A 27,964-nucleotide genomic window follows, 5' to 3' on the forward strand; every position below is an offset into this window, starting at 1 on the left:
AAGTGCTTGTACAGGTAGGTAGGTACTACCACAGGCTAACAAAGTAATCAAAATAAAACGTGGTTTTTAGCCTTAATATCCCATTACTATAGTTGTTATTGACCATATTTTTTGTTGATTTATGCCTATAAAGATACCGGGTCTGCTACTCACTATCATTATTTAAAATATTAGTTTTACAATCGAGTAACTAAACGTTGCAATCGAATGAACAACATTTTTGTTTATTATCTGTGGCCAGGTCTAGTGTAAAAAAAATTAAAACTGACATTTGTGCAGGCAACTTAGGCACGGCGTTCATTTTCTGCTTTTTGTGTGGATTATTTTTTTCCGCTACTGGTTTCGTTTACTTATACATAATCGTATTAATTTTTAAGTTTAATATTACCTTTTGTTAACAGTGTACTTGTATATGTTTGTTCGTGCACACGCCCTTGAAAATAGTGTCTTAAAAAAGTAAAGTGTCAGCATAGCAACAGCACTTCGATACATTATAATTCCTATTTTGAGGGATATCGTTCACTGTAAGAAGGTAGAGTGTATTTCTGAGGTGAGTGTAATGATTTACGCTTAATTTGTACTATGTAATTTATCTCATACTCTCACTACAGAGCTATCTAGGGATACCTTTGTGCATTCGTTCCGTGCGTATAACAATACGTACTTAAATACAGTGAATGTATACAATATTGTAATACTAGTAATCACATTCGGCGATTCTTGTAATATCCAAAATTTTTTAATTACTGTTTATTTATTTAATGTTCAAGCATAGTATATAAATGTGAATTATTAGTTGTTGTATTGAAGATAATACTAATGTGTAGCGAATTTTTACTGTACACAGTGCTGACAGTATTAATGCATAGATGTACCAACTTTATCCCAATATAGTAAGGCACTGGCAACTTCTTGTACAGTCACATAAACCAAGTAGTTTGTATGTACATTGATACTATGTAGTATTTTCCTTAACAATATTTATTATCTCCCTTGTAGGTTTAGTATAACTTTGTCACAGTAATTGTATATAACAAGTGTTAGTTTGTTGGTCCCTGTGATGCATCCACACAAACAATATGTTTGATTGTTATTGAACTAGTGATGTGACTCAATGCATTATGCAGAATATGGAATATGGTTAGTTTCACTATTGTATGCATGTTTTGTTGTGTTATGATCAGAGCAATGTAGGCTCTTATAAACATAAACTTCTAATTCAAAGACTTGTCCCTCAATTAAACTTCTTTTTTATAATAAATTAATAGTTATTTTCAAAAATGAAAAAGGTGATCCCATTATAAAAGACCTAATAAAAACGGTTTTTATTCCTTTTGTTTGTAAATAATAGGGTAACTCATAATATATTCTCTCTATGAATTTAGTGAACTATTTAATTCAAAATCAAATAATTCATTATTAAATTTAAATTCCAATTATAACAACCATTCCAACTTTAGAAACTGTGGCTATACACTTTTTTTATAGGGTTAGGCAGTGACCAAGAAATTTCACTTGGTACGATTTTTACAAACTTTCCTTGCATCATTGACATCATAAATCTTGCCATACAGGACTACCGGTTATAAGGAATACATACCTAATATATTTTAATATCTACTATATTTACTCTGAGTACCATTGTACAATATAAGTTAATTCTGTTTTTTTTATGTAACATGACAACCATTATTTTAAGATATAATTACTATTGAATGATTCTCAGTAAATCATACTATTAATATCAAAAACAGACCAGGTATCTGATAACTTATGTTTTATGTACATACTCTTGTTAGAAATTGCATTGACCCCATGAGCCTTCATGCCTCGGGTTCACTCCCATCATGCTATTGAACTACTTAGCTATAGTGTAAATATTGTTGCCAATTTAAGGAAAATGATAAAACAAACATTGATAATAATATATACATATAATAGGTTAATAATTAACAGCAATATATTTCCCCTGTACAATGTACATATATATATATATATGTATAACTAGACCACTATATATTAATGTATTTGTTATCTGTTTTCAGATGTGTAATGAAGAACTTTGGAGAGGAACCCGGAGGCAAAGTAAACACACGGTGATCTAGTGAAGTGTAGTTGTAAGTATCGAAGTGGTGCTTGTGTTTAGTGTAAGATGATCACACGGAGATGGTTCCACCCGTGCCTGTCGGGCGTGGACGCAGAAAAGACCCTCATGGAGCAGGGACACGACGGCTACTTCCTGGCGCGGCCCAGCATGAGTAACAAGGGCGACTTCACGCTGTCCGTGCGCCGCGGCAACGAGGTCACGCACATCAAGATACAGAACAACGGCGAGTTCCTCGACCTGTACGGCGGCGAGAAGTTCGCCACGCTCTCCGAGCTGGTGCAGTACTACATGGACAACCAGTGCCAGCTGCGCGAGAAGAACGGCAACATCATCCGGCTCAAGACGCCGCTCAACTGCGCCGACCCCACCACCGAGCGCTGGTACCACGGCCAGCTCACCGCCAAGGAGGCCGAGCGTATCATGCTCGAGAACGGCAAGAACGGCTCGTTCCTGGTGCGCGAGTCGCAGCGCCAGCCCGGCGACTTCGTGCTGTCGGTGCGCACCCGCGACCGAGTCACGCACGTCATCATCCGCCGCCACGACGACAAGTACGACGTGGGCGGCGGCCAGCAGTTCGACAGCCTCGTGAGCCTCATCGACCACTACCGCAACTTCCCCATGGTGGAGACCACGGGCGAGGTACTGCGCCTCATCCAGCCCTTCAACGCCACGCGCATACAGGTCAGGCACTTCCACACGCGCGTCAAACAGCTGCAGAAAGAGAACGAAGGTCCCATTGAGAGTATGGCGTACAAGGCGGGCTTCTGGGAGGAATTCGAAACGTTGCAGATGATGGAAAACTTACAGTTGTTTGATAGAATGGAAGGATCTAAACCAGAGAACATAAGGAAAAATAGATACAAAAATATAATACCATTTGATCGTACGCGAGTGGTTCTGAGGGACATCCCTCCAGACGCGCCCCCCGGCTCCGACTATATCAATGCTAATTACATTCGGTGTGACATCATGGACGCGAGTCCAGAACATGAATATGGCTACGACAATGGAACCTTAGGTAGAGAGAGTACGCCGTTTAAGAAAGAAAAGTCGTCTCCGACTCACACGATCATCGTTTCTGAAGAGACACCCACAAGTAAATATCCAGGCAACGGCACCGGCACCGGCAAAATTTTACCACCATTCGAACCGAGCGTGCTCATCAGATCGAATCCTAATTACGTGAACACAACTATCCCCAAATCGACCGAGGAGACGGAGAACGGAGTAGTAGACCACGTGTACAACAAGTTATATATCGCCACTCAAGGCTGCCTCTCCACCACCATATATCCGTTCTGGTCCATGATCTGGCAGGAGGACGTGCGCATCATCATCATGACGACCAAAGAGATCGAGCGCGGCAAGGTCAAGTGTGAGCGGTACTGGCCCGAACTGAACAAAACCGAGATTTATAAGAAATTCACGATTTGCAACGAGTTCGAATCGTCCACCCCGGACTACACGCTGCGGCGGTTCATCATGACGCGGGTAGACGAGGACGTGAAGAGAACCATCTACCACTTCCACTTCACGGCGTGGCCGGACCACGGCGTGCCGTCGGAGCCGGGCCGCGTGCTCAACATCCTGCTGGACGTGAACTACCGCCTGCAGCAGATCATGACGGCGCCCGAGCCGCCGGCGCAGGCCGCGGTGTGCGTGCACTGCTCGGCGGGCATCGGCCGCACCGGCACCTTCATCGTCATCGACATGATCCTGGACCAGATCCGCAAGGAGGGCTTCGACTGCGAGATCGACATTCACCGCACCGTGCAGATGGTCCGCGACCAGCGCTCCGGCATGGTGCAGAACGAGGCGCAGTACAAGTTCATCTACATGGCCGTGCTCGAGTTCATCGAGACGGAGAAGCAGCGCGTGGGGCTCGGCCCCGAGCCCGCCCAGGACTCGCCGCGAGTGCGGACTCATCCTATACCGTTTTTATGAATGGTGCTTAAAAAGCGAAAATTCTTTTTTCGCAGACATTAGTCCGTGGGCGTGTGTGACGGGACACGCTAGGTGCACGTTCTCGGCGACTCATCGATTAAGTGCTGCTAAAGTGTCAGTTTATTGTAAAGTGTTGAACTTTTTATGAAATTTTATCCACCATGGTACTAATACATCTACGAGGAACGCGCATTATGTTTAAAGGCTTTTCTGTAGGCGTGTCGTTGTTGTAGTGTGTGACGAGGCGCGACGTCATGTCGCTCATGTACTCGTCGTGTTATGAACATTAGTTTGTTGATTGCTAGACTATAGTGCTGTAGGTTGTAAATAACTGTCTTCGACGTGCGACCCACAGAAATGTCTTCAAACATAATGTACTTCAAGTAGCACTATTATATAACCATCGCAATTAACTATATCAAATACATATAATTAATTTATCAAATAAATCTCTAAGCGTGTCTCGTAAGACGAATACTTTCATATCCATTATTTTTTATGATTTTAAGAGTTTTTAATAACCAACTATGTACCTTTTTAAAATTAATGCCATATCTCTTTGTTTCAACAGATGAATATGAATATTATATAAATCTTAACGAAAATAATAAATATAGCAATATTATTTACTAAATACTATTATTATTATAAAGTACAGCTGTCGCTAAGTGTATGTCAGCAACAGTATTCACTTTTGAATGAATTAAGTAAATGTATACAAACAGTTGAGAGTACTCTTCAAACTATGTTTATGTACAAAATATTTTAACGAAACGTAATGTTACGCACAACAATGAAAACAAAGTTATTTGTGTAATATATTGTATATTTGCAAGATGTTCATATCTGTTGGTGTCTAAATTATTATTTTGTATGTGTTCATGCTGTTGGTACAGTTCATACACTGTCTCTGTCTGTAGTGTCCACATTGTCTATGTAGTGTTACAATGTTACGTAATGAGTTTGACACTTGTCTACGACTATAATAAGCACTAGACGTAACTGAGAGACTACGATACAAATCCGTCATTCCCGCGCACGAATATACCTTGGTACAGGGCTCTACCAAGTTATGTTCTACAGGGATATTGTAAAACTAAGTTAAAATATAACTGATTAAGTATTCGGAGTTCGGAGAGAAATTAATTATGATATAAGTGGCGTTCGTCCGGATTTAGTGAGGTATATCGTGTGGCGCGGCGTGGCCTGTGACTGCCGAGGTGCCGACATATTCTATGCTTATGTATAAGACATTGTACAAATTGTAATTAATAAGCTGATTGTAAATTGTTATACATAAGAAATATCAGTAAATTCCATGTTTGACTTAGTCTGTTGAGAGTTGTTGCAATAGTCGCGCTTAGTGCGACACGTAGCGGGCCAATTAATTATAGCTTCCTATCGAGTGATGTTCAATACTCACGGCACTCGTCCTGTCACGTCTGTCACGTCGGTCGCGTGTGTCGCGTGTGTCACGTGTGTCACGTGTGTCCGCGTGTCACGGGCGCGGCGCGGTGCGTCACACGCTCCGTACCCACGAAGGTTGTAAGACGATGATAATAATAATAAAGGGTTATAATTAAAACCTCTAAGTTATGTATAAAACGGCGACCTGAATAATTTATCACACTGTTGCTTTAATTTTGCACTACACGAAAGTCAGGAGATTGACTTCAACGTGATCTCGAATTGGAGTTTGAATTGAAATAATGTTATTATTTTTTATATTTGGACAGTTGTACAATGATTATGTGAACGTACACGTTGAATATAATGTTGATACGTCGCGGCGATAGGTTTGTGCGACGCCTAATATATCGATGTTAGCAGTTAGCTGTTAGATACATATATGTTGTTGTTTTACGTTAGTGCGCTGTGTATAATCTGTATTGTATAAATATGTAATTGTTAATCGGCGATAACTCGGACAGCTTCCTTATCTGTAGATGGATAATGGATAAACGTTACGAACAAACTTTAATATTATGACTAATATATTATGTTAAAGATATTACAAGATAAGATGCTGAAATGAGACCAAATTTATGTAAAGTATGCTCGCTCCCGTTGTTACAATGAATGAAGCGATATTGATACGCTGTGTCCGCAGCACAGCGAGGTGTGGGAGCGCGAGAGTGAGTGACGACTGAGTGTTAGAGACAAGAGTGTGCGTTGTCTGCTTACCCCACTCTAATAGAAGTGTGATATTATGTACTATTTGTAATTATACATTAAAATGCTTGAAGGAGAATGGCTACAATTGTGCACAAGTTGACTGATTGTTAATAGCTATAAGCGATAATGCCGACCACGGCACTAGGCAACTTGACCGCTCTACATTTTGTTAACTACTGAAACTATCAGAACATACTAATTGAAATGTATTGAGTTAAATGGTGCTATATTTATTTTATATCTGTTAAATCTACTGTTACAACTAATAATGTATCCATTTTGCTCAGGTTCATATTGACTGATATCTACAGTCACGACGATTACGTGAGGAAGTGTGCTAGTCAAATTGAACCGCTTTCTTGTTATTAACTATGAAAATTATTATGTTATTATAAGTAGCTAACCCAACCCGCACTTGGCCAGCGTGGTGGACTTAAGGCCTAATCCCTCCCTCATTACGGGAGGAGACCCTTGCCCAGCAGTGGGACATTAATGGGTTAAATTTATTTATTTTTTTATTTTTATAAGTAGCCCACCTTCGCCTGGATTCAAAAATTCATTGTATAGAGCGATTTAATTAAATATTTTCAATTATTGCCCTTGCATAGTATTTAATAATATTATTTTTATCTATCCTCACGATTCGTATAACAGCGTCTCCCTTGCGCCATCCCATAACAATGAGTCACACCAATGATTTTTGTTATGAGCATATTTAAAAACTAGGTACTTCAAGGTAGAAAAATCTGTTTTTATTTTTTTCGTATCTTCAAAAATGACCGAGATATTAAACGTCAAAGTATGGCCTTCGCGCCAAACTCCGGCGAAGCGGCCGCACGGACGTGTGACGTCATCTCACGACACTGCTATTTCGTTAGTACTTGCCGATACCTACATAGGCTCGTTGTCTCTCGCGGTTTCGCTTTAAATAATTTGTTTTGCTTATAGTGGACAAACAATATGGTTAGAAAATATTGTATTGTTCCTATGTGTACTAAGTCCAGTGAAAAAACACCCCAAAAAATGTTTTTTTCTGTACTATGTACCTAAACTGTTTTATATTTTTGCAAGAGACACCTAATCTAAAACTTAAAGCCCGGTTCAGATACTGTCAAGCGCAAATGTTAAATAGAAGTTTATTGCCTTTTGAACACTTCCTCAAGATCAAGATGCCATATCATGTTCATACCTAGCTAGCAATGAACTTCTACTAAACAGTGGATAGGTACTATTTAATGAGCAGTTCAATGACCTCACAGGCGGTGGCGAGCCGAGCGCAGCGGTTGAGTTGGCGTTGGTTTTTTGTTTTGAAAAAAGAACTCATGTTTATTTAATCTAATAATATCAAAATTAAATTGTTTAATTAAAAGTTCTCATTACACACCCAATCATATAAGACATCCTACAGAGTAGATTCATGCGTTCATATGATAGCCATCAACCTGACTAAAATCAGACGCAGGGTGACAATTTTTTTTTTATAATATTATATTAAAACTATGTTTTCCAAATTTACACTTGGTAGGTACGTAACACTCATTATTTGTAATGCCAGTTGTAACAAACTTTCAATTTTATTGTTAACTACACACAATAATATTATTAGTAGTATACGAGTTCAACTTTCTTTACCTGGGTCTAGTTGATGATTGTGTGCGTGGCGATCGAGATCGAGGATATCTTAGTGGAGGCTTATTTTACAAAAAACACGATGATTAAATTTATAACACATACACATACACATACACAGACTCTTTAAATATTAAGTGCAAATCACTTTTCAAGTCAAAACTCCGCATCACCCGCAGTCGAACAAGCGTGTCTGTCGCGACGTGACGTCAGCGCATAGCGCGCGAAGCAACGCAAATTTAAAAATGCAGTGAAACTTTATAACGCTGTAACTTCGGTAATTTTGACCCGATTTTGATAAAACAAAAACTATTATTATCAGCATAAGTACACAAATTTAATGCATTATGTTTAATAGTCATATTTTGATGTGCTGGTGTGACTCATTGTTAAACTGTGTTTTGTCGTTATACTGCCACTTTTAGTATACCGTGGTGCAAATATTATTCTTTAATGTTTAATAAACTGTCAACGGGCTACGCTACCTAATACTGTCTAAAAACTTAACTAATATTACCAAATCGTGGTCAAGTGGTGCAAAGACATTTTTACTAAGAATTAGGTCAGTCAAGTACAATCGTATCTATTCTCCTTTGGCGTGAAGCAAAAAGTAAACGAAATTCTAAATAAATCTACCTACGCTATAATTACAAACAAACAAAGCCAATATGAGATACCTTTTGGTGCCTTAATTTTCCTTGTAGTGTAATTGTACAGTCGCGACCGATAGGATTACGTTCTATTATAATAATAATGATTGCAATAATACGAGTGTGTTAGGCGTCGCATGAGCGCGGACGAGGGATCATGGGATCATACAACAATACACGTTACTTGTAAGTCCTCGAGCGTACATAGCTACATCAGTGTACACAACGTTACATGCACTTAGAGTTAGCCACTAGAAATATAAAAATGCAATTATACAGACATTGGATTAGTATAGATTATATTTAAATAAGTAGGTACATGTGAAATTGACTTTGGAATGATAAATAATTAAATAATGAACCTCGTTTGTATAATTCACATACGCTCTCCCGTAATCGAGTAAGGACTATGTGCAATCGTTTTATATTTCTGAGAAAAATGTCTGTAGCTAGTTATTTTTATATATTTCAATACAATTCTGCTGTCGACATTAGAACTGTGTTCGATTTTACTTTAAAATAATATGTATATTCATGAAGTTAAAATAATGTTTGGTGTAAATTGTTCATTACTACGATTTAGCCTTTTTTCTTTCTTCTTTACTTGTATATAATAAATTATTTATCTTAAATCCATTTAAATGAATTTGGTACTCATCTATTATTTAATTATTCTTTGAGAATATATTTTCTCCTTTCGGTTGAACAAAAACTATACGTTTGCTGTATACATTTTACACCAAATATTTGTGTTGAGTAGTATCTACTAGTTGAAGCGAGGCGACGGCGACGGAGAAATTATTGTATTTTTAAATCTTATATTCTTGTCAAAACGTGTAATCGGAGGTGCTTTTTATGTGAAGTATTTGATGGTAAAGATGGTGCATTATTTTTATGTTTTATTTTTTGTTTGTACGCGTAGATTATGAAGTAGATATGTATATATAGATACGTTCAAGCAGTGATAATTATATTACGAAATGATATTAAGTATAATAATTAGAATAAGAATTAGTATATGACCCACAAAACTAATATAATTATCAGGACATGAAATACAACGAAGTTGTTGTAACTGTCGATTCGTATGTGGAAACGATTCAATTGCAATTTACTCCAAGTACCGCACAAAAAGAAATCTATCTTAAAAACTAAATTTTAAAACAAATTAAAAATGTTTTAGTGTACAAAGTGCACGAATTTTAATATTTTATTACGGCCCTGTGTCCTGTGCGTGTTGAACCGAGTTGAACACGACGATGTATGAGGTGTGATGTAATTATCACTGCGCGAATAACTCAGAGCTATTATATATTATATGTTGTTGGCATTTTATTTAAACTATTATTCCAATTTGTAAAACTGCTAAAGTAATCGCATGAAGGTAGTGGAAAAAGTTTTATCGTCTGATAAAAATATATGTTGTGTTTTATTGTATAAATTATCAATAAAATGTGATATCAACTGTGCTTTACTTTATATATTTGTGCTTCCCTAAAAACCCATTTTTTATTTTCATCGTGCGATAACAAGCTAATACACAATAGCACATATTCCTACACTCAGGTTGTACAACCTACCATGATCGTGTAACAAAAAATAGTACTCGATAAATACGCCAGGGGCGCTGATAAACTTTCTATGTAAAATATCCCTGAATCAATTATAAAGTTGCTAATATTTAGAAATCTTTTTTGTGTAGTAATCCTAGTGGCAAAACATTAATCATATCAATTCTTAACACACTCATTAATAGTCAGGCATCAACGATGTGGGTTATAAGTTATGTTCAAACACAGAATTCCCGCGTAATAGGCGCTAAGTACCGGCATGGTGACCTTATTATTACACCATACAAGTAGTTATCGTACAGGAATATTAAATTATAAACAAAAAGCAAAATAAGGAAACTAATAATAATGAGAATGACGCATTTTGTAAAATTATAGTCGCCAACAAAAGTGACTGAATAAAAATAAGTTTAAAAATTCTATACAAAGATAACCTTTTTTTTTAAAACGATATTTCTGCCAGAATTCGGTAGAAGAAAAGATCTTAAAAAATACATTAGGCCCCCTAGCGTATTTTACAAGAACTAATTTTCAAGATAAAAGGAAGTAGGTACTCGATCAAAGTCGAAAAGTAAATTCTGAAATTTAGTAGTATTTACAAAATAAAAACAAATATGAGACAACTATTGTCAATTTTTATTAAACTTACATTATAACTATATTATTATCTATTATATATTTTGTATTAATGTTGCTTTTTACCAATTTAAAGAATACACAAAATCATGTATTTTTCACCTGAATATTATATCAGCCCTATCAATTTAAAGTAATAAATGACACAAAATTAGTTTGTTTGCTCATAATTTATGGGGATGAATCATAATCAGACTTTTGTTTTGTTTTGACAGATACTTTGTTTTGAAGTAGTTGTGTTTATTTTAAATAACAAGTAGTCAACATACAGTTTTTAACCTATAATTAATTAAATAAAATGTAACAATAATTTGTAGTAGCTAGTGAGATGTTCTAGTCATCACTGTTCACTTGAATTTCTTCAATGCCATCACTCTCTGTCACTAGAGCTCTCTCAAGTATCACGCGACCTTCTTTGTATCTGAAATTTTACATTTTATTTATTAGTTTTGAATATGATGCGTATGTAGCATTTATATAACTATCTTGGCTGGATTTAAAGTCGTAAAAGTTCATCAAAAATTGATTGATTGACATACACAAGACCATACCTGACCAATTTCAAGTGATTGCAGATTAGTTGAAAACGGGATAAAAATCTTTCAGATTAATAATTATTATTAAATCTTGTGCAGATGACAGTTGAGAAGCTGTAGAGATTTCATAGAAAGAAATTGAACTTTTTAAACCTGCATTTCGATGTCTACTTCAGTAAGTATAAAAATTGTCACCTCTGGTTCTCTTCGGTGGCAAACTCATAGACCCAGCCGAGTTTAGTGCCGCAGTTCTTGCAGGAGACGTCACGCACCATGTGGCGGCCCGTCAGCATCACCCGGTCCTGCACCTCCGAGTACACTAGGTTCACCACCTTGTGGAACAGGAACGCGCGACCTTAAACAACATTGTTTTTTTACTTTTATCATCAGAGATAGTGGCACAGTGGTGACTTGAGGAGTTTAAACAGTCTACTACTGATGTACCTACATTTGCATACGTAGGTAGGTATGTTTACAAAGAATCACAACTGTTCATTGGAAAATATGACAGTCACGAATACATGTAACTTGGATGTCCTACTTTCATTTACTATCCAAGAAGCACATTGATTAAATGAAAGATATCTAGGTATTCTACTAAAGTATATCCGTATCTATGAGTTTAAGATCAAAATTATACTTCTACAAAATCAAAACAACGTAGTAACCATTGTAAATATTATAAAACCAGTACCTACCTGTAGCCCCCGTGAACCGAGTACTGATTAATTCAGAGCGATTCGTAAGATTCACATCACATGAAGCACACGAAAATAGCCGTGTACCACCGATGTGGTCCAGGAATATTTTGCCCATTTCGATAAAATCCTTTGTTTTCAAAACAATCACAAGCAATAATTCAATATGGACGTCGTAACACAACAGCTGTTATCTGACGGCAAATATTTCGTTCAAAAACTGTTTATTGCGCTATTTGCGAACTATTATAAAGTTATCGAAAAAAAGCGACTTTGAAAAGAATACTTGAACGGTAATTTTTAGATCACATTACAACTTGTACTTGTACAATTTTGGCCTAATTGGTGATTTCCAGGTAATTACATGTTTCCTTTTCGGCGTTCCCCTTCACAATGATTTATTTATCTGTTTCTAAGGCAACAGTATCTTTTCACTCTCATGAACTATGAATTTTATAAAAAAAAGTAAACACAGTTACGTCTGTTATTTTATTTTTACAAAATTATTATAGATAATCATTCATGAATAGCTACAATGGAAGGTATAAAAGAGGAAGCCATACATCATACTGCGTTAAAATTGGCCGAAGAAATAAAAAATCTCTCAATTTACAAATCTTTCTATAGTGATGTTCAGGTATGTGTTCCAAAACTGATGCTTTGATCTCAATTTATTAAGCATAATTTTTGTATTTTGTGAGATTTTTAATGTAAGATAACAGTAGAATAGCTAAATGAGTGAATAACACCCGATATTTCCTTCAAAGGATTGATGCAATAGTTGCTATAAAAATTAAGTATGTAATGGAGCTTGTACCGTATCTACAGGTACCGTAGCGTACTTATGATTATTTGTAACTATTAATCATTCCATTTAACTTCATAAAAATAAACATCATAACAATGAAACCGCCTACTTATTGTTAATGATGACATCGACTTCTTATTATCGACATTAATTGAACTGATGCTCCCTTCTCACGCAACTGTTAATGTGGTAATTTTATTTGATTTTCTTTCTTTTCAGAAATTAGTTTCATCGCCAAACGTTAAAAAGGAAGACTTTAAACAGACATTACAACAAGCTATGAAAGAAAAAGGCTTAGATACTAAATTAAGGAACACAGTATTTCATTGGGTTAGAACACAGAGCAAACAAAACGTACGTGAAGTTTTAATAATAAAATGTTTGAACACAAAAGTAATTAAGCTGTAAATAAGGACTACACGTACTCGTATCAGTAATAGTAGTCCAAATATAAAAAAGTGTGAATACTAGTTAGGTACATCACTATACTTAATGCCTAATGTTAAGTGCAGCACCTAGGCACCTAGTTTAAATTTTAACTATGCGCCCTTGGACGACCCTACAAGGTTATTCGCCTACGACTTGACCTTGCCTATTTATTATATCAATGTCTAGGTACCACTTCAGCTCAAATAAATTACCACTTGTTGATTATATAAGCACTAAACCCATTAACATTGCTCCTAGGCCTTGAGTTGACAACTCAGGCGAAGATTAGAGACTTTGAATCCGTTCAAGAATCGTTTCGAAATCGCGGGGGTTTTCGTCATTATTTCAGCTAGCGTTTATTTCTGATACAAATTTAGGTAACTTGGAAAAATTATTATGTAATCCTTAGGTTTGGGGTCTACCTAGTTGATACCTATACGTCGATTCAAAACCCTCGGCCACTTGCGTCACTTGCGCATTGGGAGCCAGGCTTATGCTACCACTAATATTATTCTAGCCATATAGGTACTACTTTACAAAAGATTCTTTTTCAGAAATTGGATCCATTGACATCATTGTTAAAAGCTAGCGCGCAATGGGAGAAGCGGATACATAAATCATTAAATTCAATGTGCACAGACCTTGAGACGTCGCTGGCGAAAATCAGACCGCAAAGTGAACAGGAGGAACTCACGGAGAAATGGAACGAACTTAGTACTTACAATTTAGGTGATATTTTTATATAATTTCTTTTTCCCTAGTGAGTGTTCATATGAGGCCGACATAGTCTTACACTGGCGAAAGGCCTTATCAATAAAATAAAGAAAAGAACTCGCGTTAAGGACTGATCCTATATCACGAAAACCTAGATATACTAACTTACATGATTTGATTTCAGATCTATCAAAATACAGGCCAGTGTACGCGCCAAAGGATTTTCTCGAAGTACTACTAACGTTATCCGGTTACGTTCCATACACCAGAGAGTGAGTATTAATTTTACTATGTAGGTACCTACATAGGTAATCATATGATTATAACATCATCTAAATAATATTTGTCTTAACGATTACTCAACACTTCTAGCGATGAACCAAAATGGGAGTTCGCGCATTTGCCTCTACAAGTGAAGACGATCGATCAGTTAGTGAGTACCGATACACATTATTTGCTTCGCTCGGAAACAATAGTACCATCCAAAAAACCGAGGACATCTCTCGATAATAGCGTTAGTAAAAAAAAATAGGCCAATTTCGCTTGGCCAGATACAGTTTTGCAATTTCCATTTGAAAGCGTCGAGAAATAGGTGTTCCCTAAAGGCGTGTCGGTCGCAGCGCGCGGTGTTCCCCGAGTGGGCGCTGGGCGAGGCGCTGCTGGGCGCGGGCGCGGGCGCGGGCGCGGGCGCGGCGGCGCTGGAGGCGGAGCGCGTGGGGCTGGGCGAGCGCGTGGCGGCGCTGGGCTACGCGCCCGTGGTGCAGGAGTTCCTGAAGAAGGGCAGCCCGCAGTGCCTGCGCGCCAGGCTGTGGGCGCAGGTGCTGGGCTCCGACGTCAAGCTGCAGCACGCGCACTACTTCGACAAGCTCAAGAAGAACGTGCTCGAGGTGGACCTCATGATCGACAAGCTGATCTTCAAGGACGTGCAGCTCACCGCCTCCAACGACGACCAGTACTTCGTGTTCGAGGACTTGCTTTACCAGGTATTTCCGCTTATTCTACTCGTTCTTCTCATTATACTCAGCGCCGGTAATGATGTAAGACAGAGTATTTAATCATGTCTCTATAACCTTCACGAGGTTTTTTTCTAATTTTTTTCAATTAACGACAAAGGCTTGAAACGACTATCTCGGCGATGAACTCCGTTCTAAGTGACTGTTGAGAACATTCTACTCGCCGCGTAACTTTACTGTAGCCTAGTAATGTCGCAGGTGATGCTGCTGTTCTCCCGCGACATCGAGATCATGCAGCAGCTAAAGAGCTGCATCGGCAACCCGCCCACCGTCACTATCAAGGGCAAGCAGACCTCGGCGGAGAGCGTCACCGTGTTCCCGCCCAGCGGCATTATACCCTTCCACGGGTTCACTATGTATGGTAAGATATAGCTAGTAGGTAATTAATTTAAGGGTGTTTCTTGCATGTTTGGTGTTTTGTCACCACGCAAAAGTTTAACGTAAAGTATTTAAACCATCCCCTAGGCTTCAAAGCATCAATCCAATACAAAATCTTGGACTCACCACAGCTGACTATCCATTCAAAAATAGTTGTTTTTTTAGTATTTTGTTATAATAATATGTTTGTGTTGGCAGCGACCCCGTTCTGTTACCTGTACGACGACCCGGTGCAACTGTACTACACGTTCAGAGCGTTCTACATACGATACTGGCACCGGCTGCATTACATATCTACACATCCACAGGTAACATACAAACAATTTTAATGACAAGATTTTGTTTATAGAGTCGCGCGTGTGTGTACAACACCCTGTGCGCGACTCTATACCCCCGAATGAGAATGAAGAGAATGGGGGTATATAGACTCTACACTCTCTATACCCCCATTCTAATAGTCCGGTGGGACGGGTGGCCGACATGACTAGAGATATAATCAAGATTGACTGCTTTAGGCACGCTAACACAATAACAAATGAATCATGACCGACTAAGGACAGGTTCTAAAATACTTCCTTGCGTCACTACAACTAGCACGTCTTGTCAAATATTGAACATGACTGTGGTTGTTCTTCATGGACAGTATCGTACTTACCAAGAATCTACGGAGGTAGTCCTGATCTTCGTTACAATGCTTATTGACTTCTATCTACAATAATAAATGAAGTGGAACTGTGTCAAACGCCTTTGCTTAAAGAGTTTTACACATTACCTACTTATATTATGTTGCAGGGTATAGTTTCATTGTGTCTCTTGTACGAGAGACTGTTGGAAGCGAACGAGCCGTTGTTATGGATACACTTTAGAAATATTAATATTAATCCGTAAGTAATATGAACAACTTTCAATTCTTTCGTATGGTTCGTGGTCGACCTATTGTCAAAGTCGTTCAAGCTATTTTAGATGTATATAATTATGACATAAATAAAAATATTGACACCACCCGACTGACTAACTAATCAGTCATGTTATGGCAACAAGCTTCGAGTCTCATTATGCTTTATTTTCCAGAATCAGAGTAGTATTCAAGTGGTTAATGCGAGCGTTCAGTGGTCACCTGCCGCCGGACCAGCTGCTGCTGCTGTGGGACGCGATCCTGGGCTACGACTGCCTGGAGATCCTGCCGCTGCTGGCGCTAGCCATCCTCAGCTTCCGCAAGGAGAACATCTTCCAGGTGAACACGCTGCAGAACGTGGACGCCGTGCTCGCCGACCTCTCCACCATCTCCGTCATCCCGCTGCTGCAGCTCGCCCTCATGAAGCCCTGACCGCGCTGTCTCGCGAATATGTGATAACGACATACGTGTACCGAGCTCCGAGCTCCCACCCTCCCTTCATACATATGTTTGACTCTGTCCCACACGCGTTAACACAGATATGTCTGATAGAATGCGTCCGAGTGAGCGGTTGTGAATGAAAAGATAAATATAATTTTCGTGAAGTATTTTGTATATTGTATAAATGCTTGTCGTATGCGAACGTCTGGAGCTAATAGATATAATGTTCACGGGTTGAAATTATTTTTATAAAGTGTACTGTTCGTTTGTTACGTTTAGTTCGTTGACAGATAATAATATGCGCAACACTCTGTTACTCTCGTTGTTGTAAACATTGTTTTTTTATAATGTTTTTTTATATTAGTCGTTTTCTTAATTTTGTAGACGGAACCTTTTGACATTAAAAAAAGAAAGTACAAAGTGTTACCTCAGATAATTTATTGTTTGATACACTCGACACACCAGTTACCTTCCTCGTAGTAAGTGTCCTCTATGTGAAAGCCAACTTGTTGGCACAGTTGATCGAGCTCGTTCTCCTCGAACACATGGTAGTATCTCAGTAATGTAGTGTCTGGTTTATGCTCCAGTTTGTCGTGTTTAATTTTCCTTAATTTCCAAGGCACTAATAAGTCTTGGTGTTTGAACTGCGTCCGGTTCTCGTGCACGGGCAGGTTGACGCCGGCGACGGTGACCTGCGTCTCCGTCTCTGCGTGGTTCAGTTTGTTGTGGCACAGGTAGTTGGACTCGGTCTGGTCCTTGGCCCACACGGTGATGAGCGCTCGACCGCCGCTGCGGAGTAGCCGATGTATACTCGAAACTGCCTCTAACCTCCGCGCCTGGGAGATGGAATTAACGGAATGATATTATTGGCTCATGTGGGCAAAATAACTTAAAAGCACGCCAAGGTCCGTCCGTCGGTCGCACAGATCCCAACTGGTCGGTGTCTCACCTGCGTGCTGAAGTGATGTATGACGGCGATGCACAGCACGAGGTCGGCGACCCCGTCCCGCAGCGCGGCGAGGCGCAAGTCCAGCCGCACGCGGTCCGCGCCCGCCACCGCGCGGGTGTGAGCCGCGCACTCCGCCAGCAGAGATGCTGAGCGCTCACACGCTAACTGTAGAGGGGGTATGTTCATAATAAAGGATCGGAATTAAGGCTTTAAGGCCCGTTTATGTAAAGCATTATTCGTTACTACCTATGGAAGCGGAAGCTACTAGGTCACGTGGTAGTCCTGATGGAGTTCTTACTACAGAAAAAATAGTATTAGTATTAAATGTATTAACATATAAAAATTTAATGTTCTTGGACAATTGTTAGTGTAAATGGGTACACTTATTCGGTAATGAGTGGCAGTGAGTGTCAGTAGTGTCCCTGACCTGCACGAGATCGTCCCGGGGCAGGATGTTCTTGCCGTTCCCGCAGCCCAGGTCCAGCAGCACGGCGCCGCGCGGGGCGCGCGCCACGAACTGCGCCACGCGCGGCCACGCCTTGTGCCGCGTCGAGCTGAAGTGGCCCGCGATCTGCTCGTACACCTGACACACACACACATACTATCACTCAAACACTACGTTATCACATCTATGTGCCTATAATGGAGATTCAATCATGTCCAACGCTTGATCAAAAGCAGTCTATAAATTACCGACATACCTAGTCCTTTCAAAATTCGGAGCTACTGAAAAGTTTTCGAAGAGACATCGATCGAGGGAAACCGGTAGGGATCGGGTAATAATATGGAACCTTCATCACTACAAAAGATCAAGTTGCTTAAAACGATAAAAACAATTGATTACTGTAAAAAATACAACAGGCTGAAAAATTATAGGTACTTAAAAACGCTACAGTCAACCTGGGTAACTTTGAATCATTTAGGTAACATTGAACGAGGGAATTTGATTTTTTTCATATGGAACCAACACAATTGATAAAAATTTTGCAAAACTAAAATAAGTCTTGGTTTCATATGAAAAAATAATCGAAACTAGTTCAAATTCAGACAATTATTATTAATGTTACCCAAATTCACCTTATTTTTCTTCCCGAGTGTTTTGTAAGAAGTAAGAACGTATGCTTACTTTTTATAAGTAGGTAGTGACAAATATTGTAATTAGCATGTTACCTGATGCACATGTAACTCTTCTATATTAGCAGCTAGATCATTATCCAGATTGTCAGGCGTGACTTTGTCGGCGCTGTCACAGAGTGTGTGGTACTGGCAGCGGCAGGCGCCGCGCCGTGTCCAGCGGAACGTGAGCGAGGTGCGAGTCGCTCGCGGCACCGTGTCGCTCGTGATCACCCTGGCGCTCTGGCCGCCTGTGTGCTGCGCTATGACCGGGTCGTAGGTACGTGGCGTGATGCCGTGCTGCCAGTCGTACCTAGATTATGAATGGTGATGATGACTTCACTAGACAACTTTACACACACACTCACAACTTTATCGCACGTTCTTTGGAGCGTACAGGACTACGCGCGGAAAAGCCTGCGCGCTCTTTGCTCGCGTTTGTATTTTTTGCGTTACCCGTTCTTTTTTGCACACTATTCATTCGTTTCCTGATACTATATGGATTATTTCAATAATTTAATAAAATTGACTCCTTAGTTTGAGGAAACCCTTTCCTTTCCCCCTTGCCCCATTATACGCGTGCTCTTTGACGCACGATTGTTGTTTCATGCGCGATAGAGTGTATGTGTAAAGCTGGCTTTTTAATTCTACATTAATCTCACAACAAGTGTATCCAACTCACCTGGCCTCATTTTGCATAATAAGCATTGACCGAGCAGGGACTACGACAGGCACATACTTGCCGCTGTGGTGCTTCCAGTCCATCACCACATCAGAGCCAAGTGATAGAGATAATATAGAATCACCAAATGGACTGTGCCTGTCTACATGTGATGGAATACCTAAAACATTATTTTTTTGGCACTACTCAAACTAAAAGCATAATCTAGAAGAATTATAATTTAACAGGATGCATGACTAACGTTAATGAATATTTGTTACTCACTTAACTCCCTTCTTGAAAATCTTCTAATAAGATTGTAATGCAATTTTACTTATTAAAATCGGGATTAAGGTATAAATCCCAGTGTACCATAAATTTCAGTATAAAGTTAGTAACTTTTCAGATATAGATTATGGCCTACTTATCAATGACACGCTTTTACCTCTGGAAATTAGTAAAGGCTAGACAATAATGCCACAATATAGTTATATTTTTATTAGAATTACATACCTTGGCCAGGACTATATTTATTGACAGTCAACTGATCAGGCACTCCAACATCAAAGCCATGTTCTTTTAAACGTTCCCACAATATGTCACACTCGTTAGGTATCTTCTCTATTAGCGGTTGAGTCAAATCAACATCATTGCTTCCATATCTGAACTCATAACCATAGTGCTTCACTTGTCTATTCTTCAAGCTGCTTGTCTCTGGTGTCCAGTCAAAAAGTTGCAGGAATTTCTGTTCTTCACTCTCAGTGATAAAGTTGTTTAATATTGAAAGGCCTTCAGGATTTGCGTGCGGACATATTATTTCTGTATTTGGAACTGTAACACAAGTAATTTGTTTGTTAAGGTAGAATATTAGGAATAACCCAACAATTTATTGAAAAGTCTGTAGATGTATCTAGAGTGGGTTTAATGAATAGATTTCTTAATGTCTAAAACAAAGTAGTAGTAGTGCTAGATCATATTATGATACTTTATATTAATATAATAGAAACTCAAATTAATAAATCAGCAAACTATCTAAAAAAAAAATATTACCTTTTTCAACAAAGTTCATGTACAGTGGAGTACCATTTTCATCAGCTTTTGCTTTGCCATTGCATGAATTATAGAAAAGGACGGCATCTTCTATTGTACCGAATACTAAAAACGAGTGTGTCTCCCCCTTCTCAGCTATAAACTTAGGCAGAGGTATTTCTAACCTATTGCCACTTATAAGTTTAAATACACTATCTTTTTCTAATCCGGTCGCCTGTCCAGCATTGCACAGCACAATATTCTAAAAAATAATAAAGTTGACGTTAATAATATCCCGATTTTATGAGAATTATGTGGAAATAAGATAATAAACTGTAACTTACTGGACCTGGCGTGTCTGTGCATGTTATATCTTTAGAACTTTTCAACCGGGCTGCAAATCTCTTTCTCTTACGTTCAGTTTTCTTATCTTCGTCCATTTGAATGGAACTACGAGGTATTAATAGAGATATAATTCAAATAAATAGTGAAATGAATTTAATACAGTACTGTTTACTTTTGTAAGCAACACGAGTCTGATGACAGTAATGACATAACACGTACCGTGTAATGTCAACGTCAAAACGTTTAGTAGCCAGATACATTGAACTTCGAAGTTGAATCATATCATTAGGCAGATAAGTACATTTAATTAAATTAAGTACTAGTGCGGCTTAGCTTACTTTTAATAACGTATTAGTTGACTAGTCGAATAGCTTGTTAGAGCAGGTTTGGTATTAAAATGAAATCCAATGGCAACATTTTTTTCATGAGTCATTGTCAAATTTTGGTTACTGTCAGATAAAAATGTCAAATGCCCTTCTGCCTCTTACTGTATTTGGGGAGCGATTTTTGAAAACAATTCGTGATTATATATGTGTAAATTACGATTTCTAATACAATGCAATGGGATCTGTACGGAAGGTAAATTAAGCCTGAAACGTTTGTACTAATGTATTATATTGAGTTTGTTTTATTCATTTCGTTTTATGTTGTAGGAAATGCAACCAAGACATAAGAAATACGTTATCTGCATGGCTTCAGACTTCTTCTACCCGAACACTGGCGGCGTTGAGGAGCACATCTACAATTTATCTCAATGTTTGATAAAACGCGGTCACAAAGTTGTAATAATCACGCATTCTTACGGTGAACGCGTTGGGATACGGTATTTAACCAGTGGACTGAAGGTGTACTATCTGCCGATAAGAGTATTCTATGCACAATGTGTCCTTCCAACGATGATATGCAACATCGCATTGATAAGATATATACTAATTCGAGAACAAGTCGAAATTGTTCATGGACATTCGGCATTTAGTGTTTTGTGTCATGAAGTGTCAATTATAGGTAAACTAATGGGCTTGAAGACAGTATTTACAGATCACAGTTTGTTTGGCTTTGCTGATACTTCAGCAGTTTTGACCAACAAATATTTACAAATGTGTTTATGTGAGTGTGACCACTGCATATGTGTCTCACACACTGGCAAGGAGAACACAGTGCTCAGAGCTAAAGTGAAGGCATGTAATGTGTCTGTTATACCTAATGCTGTAGATGCTTATAGTTTCACTCCAGATCCTTGCAAGAGAGATCCCAACATGATCACAATAGTGATTGTATCAAGGTTAGTTTATAGGAAAGGTGTTGACTTGATGGCCGCTGTGATAGCAGACATGTGTCCCCGATATTCTAATATAAGATTTATAATAGGAGGTGATGGACCTAAGATGTGGCTACTACAGGAAATAAGAGAGAAGCTGGGTTACCAGCACAAAATTACTCTATTAGGAAGCCTCAAACATTCTGAAGTTAGAAATGTTTTAGTCAAAGGTGATATATTTTTGAACACTTCTTTGACAGAGGCTTATTGTATGGCAATAGTGGAAGCTGCATCTTGTGGGCTTAAAGTAGTGTCAACTAATGTTGGTGGTATACCTGAAGTTCTTCCAGCCAACATGATATATTTAACTGAGCCAAATGTCAGTGGTCTAGTGAAGGGCATAGAGCATGCTATGATGGATATAAAGGATGGCAACATCTTGTGTCCATTTGAGTGTAATAGAATGATCAGAACTATGTATAACTGGATGAATGTAACTATAAGAACAGAGAGAGTTTATAAGAATATATCAATGAACAAAAACAAGCCACTAGGAGTACAACTACGAAGCTACCTCTCATGTGGTGTGTGGCCTTTTCTATTAGTAATAAGTTTAATGTACTTGTTGTTACAACTTGCTGAGAAATTATATAAAAGAAAACACATTGATATAGCAAAAGATTTAAAGTTATAGCACCAAATATTTGTTTTCCTATCTATATCATGGTGACAGGAATAACATGTTATTTATAATTATGAAACTGAACTGCATATTGTGATAAAATGCTTGTATGAATTTATTGTCAAAATTTTCAAGATACAGTTTGCATACATAGCACAGTAAATAAAGTAAAGATAAGGTGTCTCAAAATAGTGTCTCTAAGTATTACTAGTTATGCTACTAAGGGTAGTATATTAGTCATCTGTGTCTTATTTATACCAAAAATTATATTAAATCCTTATGAAGAGCTCAGAATTGTTTATTTGGAAAAAAAAAACTTATTGTGTAAGTTATTATAGAGGAATGAAGTACCTGTTACCAAAGAATTCAACAAAAAATATTTTGGAATGATATTTATTAACATTATGACAAATAAAAAAAAACTCAATGGCTTAACTAGTCCTAGTAATAGTTTGCCATAATTATTTATTACATTATATAATATAAAATGAATAAATAACACATTTATTACGTTTGTTGACATTCCAGTAGTTAAGCAGCACTTGAACAACTTTATACTATAAAATATATTTTTCCTAATTATAATTAATGTGATTTTTAATACCGAGACTGATGATTAAGGTACAATATTGGTAGTTATATACTCGCGTATCTTCATGTTGAGTGTTGACTCACGCTCTATGCTCTGTGAACAAATTGTATAACATATTATTATCCTGTAGGCTATAATGTTATTTTAAGTGTTTACCTTGATTATTACAAGTATTCTGAGCAGAAGCTATGTTTATATCCAATTTATTGTAAGATATATTTATAGTAAATTATTAATGACAAAAATATAGTCTGCTAGTTGATAGCATACAGACTTTAGCAAATGTTAATGTGTTGTAGACATGATTCCAACTGAATGCCGTCTCATTTTTATAACCAATACACAAGCTTACACTTTAGTGGTGCGTGGTGGGTGCTTGGGTCGCACTCCAGACTGTTTGAGTTGCAGCACGATGGACCTGAGGCGCGCCACGTCACGTCCACGCCGCGGTCCAAAGTCGCACAGTTCAGACACTCGCGCCCACTCGTTGCCGTCTTCCACCGTGCCCTCTGAGCCGCGCGCCAGCGCCTTCTCGGCATTCCTTGACACAAAATAATCAGTATTACAACGAGTTTTATCTTACATTGTTCATTTTAATGTCTCTACGGGCTATATTTCACCGGGACGCCATGGCGGCGCAACCAGTCGCCGCTACCAACAAAATGTATACAGCTCTATAGAGAGTTACGCACCTGGTGTCTGCTTGGTTGCGCGACCAACCTGGCTGCGCGACCAGCTCGGACGGCAGTACAGAAAGAATATTACTGGATACGCATCCACGCTGATCGCGCCCTTTTCACTTGAACTTTAATTTTCTACATACATAAAGCAGGAGTGCTATGACTTCAAGGTCCATTTAGATTCTGTCACACTGTATCTACTTAATTTGGTAGCTTACGGACACCACGGTCGCGCGACTGGTTGCGCCGCCATGGTGTCCCAGTGAAATACAGCCCTAAATCTTATTATTGTAGAATTTATGACAAATTGCTCTGTTTACTAACTGATACCAATGTATTGTAGTTGTAGACTTCGATTATTAGATGTTGTGCGTATATTTTTCTTGATGATAATTGCCAAAAGATCAAGAAGACACTAAAATGAATGAGGTGTAAAGAGATGGGTACTTTTGAATTTAATTTGTAGGTACCATTATGTCAATGTTGTGGTGGGTGTTAATTTAATGTTTTAAACATGGGCCCAAAATATTATATCACCAGTAAAAATTAAATGTTTCTCTTTTATTGTGAAGACAAATGGTCTTATGGTTTTATTTTCTTATGAAATGTTTGTAATGGAATGTTTATTTTTAACTGTTTTTCAGTGTTGCATGTCATTGCTATTGTGACCTAAGTGCTATTTATTTATCTAATTAAAAATTAAGTTTTAAATGAGGTTTTTAATACACAACATAAACCCTATTAGTTCCAACACCCGTCTGGACGACATGTTGGTCATGAAATGGCTAAAAAATAAAAACATATACATAATCTCTTGAAGCCATTACCCAATAAGAACCATATTGTTAGTTGTTGTTTATACCGCAGATATACTCACTTAGCGGACTCCCTGACAGCATTGAAAAGAAAAGAGCACAATTAGTGTTTATTTGTTCATGCAGAGGAATCTATACTTAGGTTACCTTACAAGAATCATATCAGAATAAAATTGTTCTAGGTGGACCAGAGTAAAAACTAAATTATATAACAATTTTTATAGAACATAATAAAAAATAGGTAAATGCATATTATATTTTTATAAGACATATTTTTGTAATTTAACGAAATGCTTTGTTAATATTAATAGAATTATCCTTTTAACCCTGCCTCCCAGGTAGACTAATATAATTATATCACTCAATCATAAAATATCATATATATTAGTTTCAATATACCTAAACTAAAATAAAGCATAAGCCAAATACATTTGTAAGAATATCTTTCTTTACCTGTTTGCTGCCTTAGTCTTGGATATCTGTTCCTCATGAGTTTTGTACCAGTCCTCGAGCTCCTTCTTGGCTATTTTCAACATCTCTTCCTTCTTTTGCTCCTCCTCAGCATCTAGAACAAAATATGTTGGTAAATGATCTGTAAACTTTGACCATAGTGTTCAATTATACACTTGCATAACACAACACACCTTTTTCTTCCAATCTCTTTTTCTGCTCCTCACGCCATATCTTGATCTTTTCAGGTTCTTCTCTCTCCTGTTTGAAAACAGAGGTCTGGATCGGCTCCTCGTCTAACAGACCGTTCGAGTCGAAGGCTGACGCGCTGGGCACCTCTGTTGAAAATAATGATTAATTACTTGAATATCTGTGTATGAATTTCATTAGTAATTGAGGACACGTCTGAAATATTTTAAAATTGCCTACAAAAATATTTTTGTTCTGTGCGCATACAAAGCGATGAAATGTTTATTCAGACAGACAAACCGTCAGATGGAAAAGATGACGAGTGCGTTGTTCCTAGTATTGATTTTCTAAATTCCGCATACGTAGGGTTGATTACTTTGAGTAAATAATGTGTAGTTAGCTAATTAATATGTTACGTACCCACAAAGTCGTCTAATCCGTTTGTAGAGGATATAATGGGGGGCGGAGCAGCGGTTTCCAGCTCATCTTCAAGCCCTGCTAGTTGGTTCTGTTCGCGAGCTAAGAACTCCGCAGCAGGGTCGACTTCGGGTTGAACGAAATTATCACCGAAATCATCCATATTTTGTAAATTTATTAAGGGTCGCTAAATAAAACAACAACTCCTGATGAAAGAACTTCAATTAATAAGCGGAGTAGAGACAAGACAAAGCGAGTGAGTGAAGTAAAATATTTGACACGATGACAAAACCCACAGTGATACTTCGAATAAGAAATATTCTGTTCGGAAATTATTATAGCCCTTATGTACTTCACATAAGATCAAATTTTAATTGAAATTTCAAACATGTATGAGTCACTTATTTTTCTGACTGGCAAGAATACAAACACTCTGTAATAATCTATGACCTTATGTCAAAAACATAACCTAAGAACAAAATCATCTGTTTTGATTTTGGTCGTAATCGTAAACTTATTTTTACAAAAACATTAGATAAAATGAACCTGTGTATAAGGTCTAAGTATATGCGCCCGAACCTTGTGGGTTCTTTATTTCGCTACTCCATTACGGCCACAGAAGTCGTTGAAACAAATGAGCACGTACTGATTGATGATTCTGATGATGCTCAAGCGAAAGAAGCCGAGATTGAGAAGAAAAGGGACATCTCCCGCTTGTCTTCGGCTCATCGAAATTTAATAAACGGACTACGACCATACGAAGAACCAAAAAGTGTCACGCATTTAACTGTAAAATATAATAGAAAGATGTATGGCAAATATGGCAGTGCTAGTGGAGTAAATCCAAGTAAGTCAACAATATAAATACGCAGTATTACAGTAAATATTGTAAACCTTTTCTATATTTTCTATAACTATATTTCAGTGTTATGTTTCCCAACAAAGCGAGATATTGCTGAGATACAAGAATATGAGGCTGTAGCATTCCCATTCAGCATAAAAGAGATGATGGAGCAAGCAGCACGGATGAGGAAGGAAGAACAGGGCAAGATTGAGCAGAGAGACAGGGAGGTGGCCACCAAGTACGCCAAGTTAGCACAGTGGAAGAAAGACCTAGAAGACAAGATTGCCAAGAAAACTGCTGAGGCTAATGCAGCAAAGGTATAAGAACATTATTACTTAGAATTAGGACAATTGGTTTCTTCCCCTTTAGGCTTAAACTCTTAGATTGTTAACTCTTTTGTTGAGGTCTCTCTGACAAACTTCTTCTTCTTAAAGTGCCTCTCCAACTAGTGAAGGTTGGCAATCAGCTCTGCATATTTGGTCTTATCTTTTGCCAGACGAAAGAGTTCAGCAGTACTCCCCATGTCTGTCCATTCTCTAATGTTTTGCAGCCAGGATTTTCTCCTGTGACCAGGACTAACCGGCCAACTGGCAAAATTAAGATAATTATATGCTACAGCTCTTCTGATTCCAATACTTTATGTTCCTACCAAATGATGCATGTTGTTCTCTGTTCTGTTACAGGAAAAGAAAGAAAGACTAGTGGAGGAAGTGAGAAGACACTTTGGCTTCAAGCTGGACCCTCGTGATGAGAGGTTCCAGGAGATGTTGGCCAAGAGGGAGAAGGAACAGAAGAAACAAGAGAAACTCGCCAAGAGAGAGGCCAAGGAGAAGGAGATGATTGCCAAGCTGCAGCAGAAGAATGTCAAACTTGGAGATAAATCAACATAGTCTAGATGTTATTATAATCTATTGTAATGTAAATGTTAGTGTAATAAAGTTGTTGTAATTATTACATTGTGTTCATAACAATCTGGGTCTTACATATGTAAAGCCCTTCTCCCATTACGATACGCCCGCGCGACTCTAGTCTCGGAGACTAGTCGCCACGAAGTATCTCACATACATTTGTATGGAGACTACCAGTATCGTAATGTGAGAGTCTCCATACAAATGTATGTGAGATACTTCGTGGCGACTAGTCTCCGAGACTAGAGTCGCGCGGGCGTATCGTAATGGGAGAAGGGCTTAAGTCTATAATATCTCATCTTTTTGGCGACTGCTAGAGGATTTGTATCTTTATAACACTAATTGAAGCAACAGCTGAAACAACAGCATGGTTAAAGATGATTACATTGTAAACTTTGAAGGGATTCC

The 27,964-nt window shown here is 38.2% G+C and overlaps 7 protein-coding genes across 8 annotated transcripts; 4 read left to right on the plus strand and 3 right to left on the minus strand.

The window, feature by feature from the left end:
* The first annotated feature begins 271 nt into the window (after window positions 1–271).
* csw (protein tyrosine phosphatase non-receptor type corkscrew) lies at window positions 272–9,974 on the plus strand. The gene is made up of 2 exons (XM_076116246.1): window positions 272–550; window positions 2,046–9,974. The coding sequence occupies exon 2, from the start codon at window positions 2,153–2,155 to the stop codon at window positions 4,049–4,051; it is 1,899 nt and encodes a 632-aa protein (XP_075972361.1). The 5' UTR covers window positions 272–550; window positions 2,046–2,152; the 3' UTR covers window positions 4,052–9,974.
* A 717-nt stretch (window positions 9,975–10,691) lies between these two features.
* Window positions 10,692–12,150, minus strand: Ype (yippee zinc finger protein). The gene is made up of 3 exons (XM_076116249.1): window positions 11,947–12,150; window positions 11,444–11,603; window positions 10,692–11,133 (listed from the first exon to the last, which is right to left on the minus strand). The coding sequence occupies exons 1-3, from the start codon at window positions 12,062–12,064 to the stop codon at window positions 11,046–11,048; spliced, it is 366 nt and encodes a 121-aa protein (XP_075972364.1). The 5' UTR covers window positions 12,065–12,150; the 3' UTR covers window positions 10,692–11,045.
* Window positions 12,151–12,268: 118 nt separating this feature from the next.
* LOC142974096 (TBC1 domain family member 19) lies at window positions 12,269–17,050 on the plus strand. Its single transcript, XM_076116248.1, has 10 exons — window positions 12,269–12,583; window positions 12,974–13,108; window positions 13,738–13,912; window positions 14,082–14,169; window positions 14,270–14,330; window positions 14,518–14,880; window positions 15,109–15,271; window positions 15,487–15,596; window positions 16,081–16,172; window positions 16,360–17,050. Exons 1-10 carry the CDS (start codon window positions 12,482–12,484, stop codon window positions 16,613–16,615), a joined length of 1,545 nt encoding a protein of 514 aa, XP_075972363.1. The 5' UTR covers window positions 12,269–12,481; the 3' UTR covers window positions 16,616–17,050.
* Window positions 16,949–20,910, minus strand: LOC142974095 (tRNA (carboxymethyluridine(34)-5-O)-methyltransferase alkbh8). The gene is made up of 8 exons (XM_076116247.1): window positions 20,721–20,910; window positions 20,398–20,638; window positions 19,861–20,178; window positions 19,369–19,528; window positions 18,744–18,999; window positions 18,001–18,156; window positions 17,574–17,738; window positions 16,949–17,460 (listed from the first exon to the last, which is right to left on the minus strand). Exons 1-8 carry the CDS (start codon window positions 20,814–20,816, stop codon window positions 17,062–17,064), a joined length of 1,791 nt encoding a protein of 596 aa, XP_075972362.1. The 5' UTR covers window positions 20,817–20,910; the 3' UTR covers window positions 16,949–17,061.
* A 164-nt stretch (window positions 20,911–21,074) lies between these two features.
* PIG-A (phosphatidylinositol glycan anchor biosynthesis class A) lies at window positions 21,075–22,898 on the plus strand. The gene is made up of 2 exons (XM_076116250.1): window positions 21,075–21,300; window positions 21,375–22,898. The coding sequence occupies exons 1-2, from the start codon at window positions 21,283–21,285 to the stop codon at window positions 22,671–22,673; spliced, it is 1,317 nt and encodes a 438-aa protein (XP_075972365.1). The 5' UTR covers window positions 21,075–21,282; the 3' UTR covers window positions 22,674–22,898.
* A 140-nt stretch (window positions 22,899–23,038) lies between these two features.
* Window positions 23,039–26,077, minus strand: Clc (clathrin light chain). 2 transcript variants are annotated; one of them, XM_076116251.1, is made up of 6 exons: window positions 25,808–26,077; window positions 25,393–25,536; window positions 25,202–25,313; window positions 24,811–24,822; window positions 23,606–23,794; window positions 23,039–23,346 (listed from the first exon to the last, which is right to left on the minus strand). In XM_076116251.1, the coding sequence occupies exons 1-6, from the start codon at window positions 25,965–25,967 to the stop codon at window positions 23,340–23,342; spliced, it is 624 nt and encodes a 207-aa protein (XP_075972366.1). In that variant the 5' UTR covers window positions 25,968–26,077; the 3' UTR covers window positions 23,039–23,339. The 2 variants fall into 2 exon arrangements, with proteins under 2 accessions (XP_075972366.1, XP_075972367.1); XM_076116252.1 differs by lacking the exon at window positions 24,811–24,822 and having other exon boundaries at window positions 25,808–26,073.
* A 172-nt stretch (window positions 26,078–26,249) lies between these two features.
* Window positions 26,250–27,602, plus strand: CRIF (growth arrest and DNA damage-inducible proteins-interacting protein CRIF). Its single transcript, XM_076116254.1, has 3 exons — window positions 26,250–26,651; window positions 26,730–26,965; window positions 27,332–27,602. Exons 1-3 carry the CDS (start codon window positions 26,345–26,347, stop codon window positions 27,536–27,538), a joined length of 750 nt encoding a protein of 249 aa, XP_075972369.1. The 5' UTR covers window positions 26,250–26,344; the 3' UTR covers window positions 27,539–27,602.
* Window positions 27,603–27,964: the final 362 nt, after the last annotated feature.

The sequence above is a fragment of the Anticarsia gemmatalis genome, chromosome 7 (assembly GCF_050436995.1).
Source record: "Anticarsia gemmatalis isolate Benzon Research Colony breed Stoneville strain chromosome 7, ilAntGemm2 primary, whole genome shotgun sequence".
NCBI classification, from domain to species: Eukaryota; Metazoa; Arthropoda; class Insecta; order Lepidoptera; family Erebidae; genus Anticarsia; species Anticarsia gemmatalis.

Bases quoted from the DNA above. Each gene is read 5' to 3' on its own strand.
- csw (XM_076116246.1), top strand. From the start codon at position 2,153: ATGATCACACGGAGATGGTTCCACCCGTGCCTGTCGGGCGTGGACGCA.
- Ype (XM_076116249.1), bottom strand. From the start codon at position 12,064: ATGGGCAAAATATTCCTGGACCACATCGGTGGTACACGGCTATTTTCG. The intron at 11,604-11,946 runs GTAGGTACTGGT...ATGTTGTTTAAG, and splicing joins TCGGTTCACGGGGGCTACAG to GTCGCGCGTTCCTGTTCCAC. The intron at 11,134-11,443 runs GTGACAATTTTT...GTAAAATTTCAG, and splicing joins GCCACCGAAGAGAACCAGAG to ATACAAAGAAGGTCGCGTGA.
- LOC142974096 (XM_076116248.1), top strand. From the start codon at position 12,482: ATGGAAGGTATAAAAGAGGAAGCCATACATCATACTGCGTTAAAATTG. The intron at 12,584-12,973 runs GTATGTGTTCCA...CTTTCTTTTCAG, and splicing joins CTTTCTATAGTGATGTTCAG to AAATTAGTTTCATCGCCAAA. The intron at 15,597-16,080 runs GTAACATACAAA...ATTATGTTGCAG, and splicing joins ACATATCTACACATCCACAG to GGTATAGTTTCATTGTGTCT.
- LOC142974095 (XM_076116247.1), bottom strand. From the start codon at position 20,816: ATGGACGAAGATAAGAAAACTGAACGTAAGAGAAAGAGATTTGCAGCC. The intron at 19,529-19,860 runs GTATGTAATTCT...ATAATGTTTTAG, and splicing joins TAAATATAGTCCTGGCCAAG to GTATTCCATCACATGTAGAC. The intron at 17,461-17,573 runs GTGAGACACCGA...TCCATCTCCCAG, and splicing joins TACATCACTTCAGCACGCAG to GCGCGGAGGTTAGAGGCAGT.
- Clc (XM_076116251.1), bottom strand. From the start codon at position 25,967: ATGGATGATTTCGGTGATAATTTCGTTCAACCCGAAGTCGACCCTGCT. The intron at 25,537-25,807 runs GTACGTAACATA...TATTTTCAACAG, and splicing joins CGGATTAGACGACTTTGTGG to AGGTGCCCAGCGCGTCAGCC. The intron at 25,314-25,392 runs GTGTGTTGTGTT...ATTTTGTTCTAG, and splicing joins AAAGAGATTGGAAGAAAAAG to ATGCTGAGGAGGAGCAAAAG.
- CRIF (XM_076116254.1), top strand. From the start codon at position 26,345: ATGAACCTGTGTATAAGGTCTAAGTATATGCGCCCGAACCTTGTGGGT. The intron at 26,652-26,729 runs GTAAGTCAACAA...ACTATATTTCAG, and splicing joins TGCTAGTGGAGTAAATCCAA to TGTTATGTTTCCCAACAAAG. The intron at 26,966-27,331 runs GTATAAGAACAT...GTTCTGTTACAG, and splicing joins CTGAGGCTAATGCAGCAAAG to GAAAAGAAAGAAAGACTAGT.